This window comes from Apteryx rowi, unplaced genomic scaffold, assembly GCF_003343035.1.
Source record: "Apteryx rowi isolate R43461 unplaced genomic scaffold, aptRow1 scaffold_1362, whole genome shotgun sequence".
NCBI lineage: Eukaryota > Metazoa > Chordata > Aves > Apterygiformes > Apterygidae > Apteryx > Apteryx rowi.
In genome coordinates, this window is record NW_020447600.1 from 43683 (window position 1) to 47161 (window position 3479).

A 3479-nucleotide genomic window follows, 5' to 3' on the forward strand; every position below is an offset into this window, starting at 1 on the left:
AGTGCGTTTTGGGAACGGGGCGTGCGGGGCCGGCGCTTGGACACCCGTGGGATCRCCCCCCCTCCAGCCCCATCGCGGGGTGGGCAGGGACCCCCGTGCTGCACGGGGGGGGTCCCAGGGTGCCCCCCATAGGGGAGGTGATGGGGGGCGAGGGGCTTGGTCCCCTCCGCGTCCTGCTGAGGATGGAGGGGGCCAAGGAGAGGGTCTCTGGGCCCCCCCCCCACCCACCCAGGACCTGACCTCGGCGCTGACCCGCAAGATCACCCTCAAGACCCCCCTCATCTCGTCACCCATGGACACGGTGACCGAGTCGGACATGGCCATCGCCATGGCGGTGAGCGTGGGTCGGGGTCGGGGGGGGTGCTCAGCCCCACGCGGGTCTGGGAGGGCGCCCAGCCTCACGGCGCTCGGGGGCTGTATGGGTGCAGGGTGAGGGGTGCTTGGCCCCGTGTGGGTCAGGGGATGGGGGGGTGCAGGGTGGGGGGTGCTCAGCTCTGCGTGGGTCAGAGTTGCGCGGTTGCGGGGTCAGGGCACCCATCCCCGTGCAGGATTGGGGTGTGGGGCCGGGGTGCCCATGCCCGTGAGGGTTTGGGATGTGGGGTCAGGGTGCCCATACCTGTGTGGATCGGAGGTGTGGGATCATGGTGTCCATCGCCGTGCAGGTTGAGGGTGCGTGGTTGAAGTGCCCATACCTGCGTGGATTGGAGGTGTGGGGTCGGGGTGCCCATCCTTGTGTGGGTTTGGAGTGCAGGGTCGGGGTGCCCATCTCCATGCGGGTTTGGGGTGCGTAGTTGGGGTGCCCATGCCCACGTTCGTTGGAGGTGTGGGGTTGGAGTGCCTGTCTCCATGAAGGTTTGGGGATCATTGTTGGGGTGCCCATGTGGGTTGGATGTGTGGGACTGGGGGGCCCATCTCCATGCAGGTTTGGGGAACGTGGCTGGGGTTCTCATACCCATGTGGGTTGGAGGTGTGGGGTTGGGGTGCCCGTCTCCATGCAGGCTTGGGGAGCATGGTTGGGGTGCCCATGCCCATGTGGGTTGGAGGTGTGGGGTTGGGGTGCCTGTCTCCATGAAGGTTTGGGGACCATGGTTGGGGTGCCCATGTGGGTTGGATGTGTGGGGTTGGGGTGCCCATCTCCATGCAGATTTGGGGATCATGGTTGGGGTTCTCATACCCATGTTGGTTGGAGGTGTGGGGTTGGGGTGCCCATTCCCATGCAGATTTGGGGTGCGGGGTCAGGGTGCCCATCACTGACGGCTGTGTGGGATTAGGGTGTCCATCTCCGTGTGGGTTAGTGGTGCGTGGTCAGGGAGTCCATCCCTGTGCAGTTTGGGGGTGCAGGGTCAGGGTGCCCAGGTGCCTGCTGAGCCCCCCGTGTCCCCCCAGCTCATGGGTGGCATCGGCATCATCCACCACAACTGCACTCCTGAGTTCCAGGCTAACGAAGTGCGCAAGGTGAAGGTAAGGGGTGGCCCCCCGCGCCCCCGTGCCCGGCCCGTGCCCCCTGCCTGCCCCAGCACCCAGAGCGGGGCCGCGGCCTTCCCTGCCTGCCTCTCTCCATCCGCCCAGAAATTCGAGCAGGGCTTCATCACGGACCCGGTGGTGATGAGCCCCACGCACACCGTGGGCGACGTCTTCGAGGCCAAGCTGCGGCACGGCTTCTCGGGCATCCCCGTCACCCAGAGCGGCAAGATGGGCAGCAAGCTGGAAGGCATCGTCACCTCCCGCGACATCGACTTCCTCACCGAGAAGGACTACGCGACCTACCTCAGCGAGGTGCCGCGGCGGGGCGGGCGCGGGTGCAGGGACGGGATGGTGGGATGGGGTGCAGGGATGGGATGGGATGGGATGGGATGGGGTGCAGGGATGGGATGGTGGGATGGGGTGCAGGGATGCGATGGGGTGCAGGGCAGGAGTGCAGAGCAGGGATGGAGAGCCAGTATGGGTGGGGATGCAGACTAGGGATGCGATGAGATGCATGGGATGAGCAGGGATGGGATGGGATGGGATGGGATGGGATGGGATGGGGGTCAGGGAGGGCATGGGGTGCAGGGCAGGGGTGCAGAGCAAGGTCAGGATGGAGGGCAGGGATGGGATGAGATGCAGGGCAGGGATGCAGGGAAGGGACGGGATGCGGTGGGACGGGCAGAGATGGGATGGGATAGGATAGAAGGTAGAGATGGAGCGGGATGAGGTGGGACAGAAAGATGCATGAAGGACAGGGGCAGGATGGGATGAAGGATAAGAGTGGGATGGGATGAAGGCAGAGGTGGGATGAAATGAGGGTCGGGGATGGGATGGGGTGAAAAGCAGAGGTGGGATGGGATGGAGGGCAGGGGTGGGATGGGATGGAAGGAGGTGAGGGGTGGGATGGGACGGAGGGTGGTGGGGAGTGGAAGGGGGTGAGGGGTGGAATGGGCTGGGGTGGAAGGGTGGGATGGAGGCAGGTCAGGAGTGGGGTGGGATGGGATGGGACGGAGGGTGGTGGGGGTGGCATGGGATGGGATGGGACGGGACGGAGGAGGTCAGGACGGGGGCTGCCCCTCGCGGCAGGCCCTGGAGGCCACGCGCTGCTCCCTCCCCGTGGCCCGCAGGTGATGACGAAACGCAACGACTTGGTGGTGGCACCTGCCGGCGTCACCCTCAAAGAAGCCAACGAGATCCTACAGCGGAGCAAGAAAGGTACCGGCGCGGGGGGACCTCAGGGGGGCAGCCGGGGCGCGGAGCGGGTGCCGGAGCCATGGGGAGGGGGGGGCACCCACATCCCCGTCCCTCGCAGGGAAGCTGCCCATCGTGAACGACAGCGACGAGCTGGTGGCCATCATCGCCCGCACGGACCTGAAGAAGAACCGCGACTACCCGCTGGCCTCCAAGGACGCCCGCAAGCAGCTGCTGTGCGGCGCCGCCATCGGCACGCGCGAGGACGACAAGTACCGCCTCGACCTGCTCGTGCAGGCCAGCGTGGACGTGGTGGTGCTGGTGGGTGCCCGGGCGGGGGGCCGGGCCCCGGGGGGGGGTGGGGGGGGGACACCGGACCCGGCTCTCACCGCCGCCGCCGCTGCATCCCCCCCCCTAGGACTCGTCTCAGGGTAACTCGGTCTATCAGATCAGCATGATCCACTACATCAAGCAGAAATACCCCGACCTGCAGGTGATCGGGGGCAATGGTGAGTCCCTGGGGGCGCAGGGTGGGGGGTGTGGGGGGCTGTGGGGCAGGGGGAGGGTTGGGGGTGCTGTGGGGCAGGAGGAGGGTTGGGGGTGCTGCAGGGTAGGGAGAGGGTTGGGGTGCCATGAGATGGGGAGGATTGTGGATGCTGTGGGGCAGGGAGAGGACTGGGGTGCCATGGGGCAGGGGTTGGGGTGCCGTGGGGCAGGAGTTTGGGATGCCATGGGGCAGGGGATTGTGGATGCTGTGGGGCAGGGAGAGGACTGGGGCACCGTGGGGCAGGAGTTTGGGGTGCTATGGGGCAGGGAGAGGA

General features: G+C 66.8%; 1 protein-coding gene across 1 annotated transcript in view; it reads left to right on the forward strand.

Moving 5' to 3' along the window:
- LOC112961684 (inosine-5'-monophosphate dehydrogenase 1-like) overlaps positions 1-3479 on the forward strand; it is a 25605-nt gene that overhangs the window by 7698 nt on the left and 14428 nt on the right. The window contains exons 2-7 of the mRNA XM_026057095.1: positions 233-334; positions 1387-1461; positions 1570-1776; positions 2595-2682; positions 2780-2979; positions 3077-3167. Of these exons, the coding sequence (XP_025912880.1) occupies positions 233-334; positions 1387-1461; positions 1570-1776; positions 2595-2682; positions 2780-2979; positions 3077-3167 (763 nt within the window). The remainder of the gene's footprint in view (positions 1-232; positions 335-1386; positions 1462-1569; positions 1777-2594; positions 2683-2779; positions 2980-3076; positions 3168-3479) is intronic.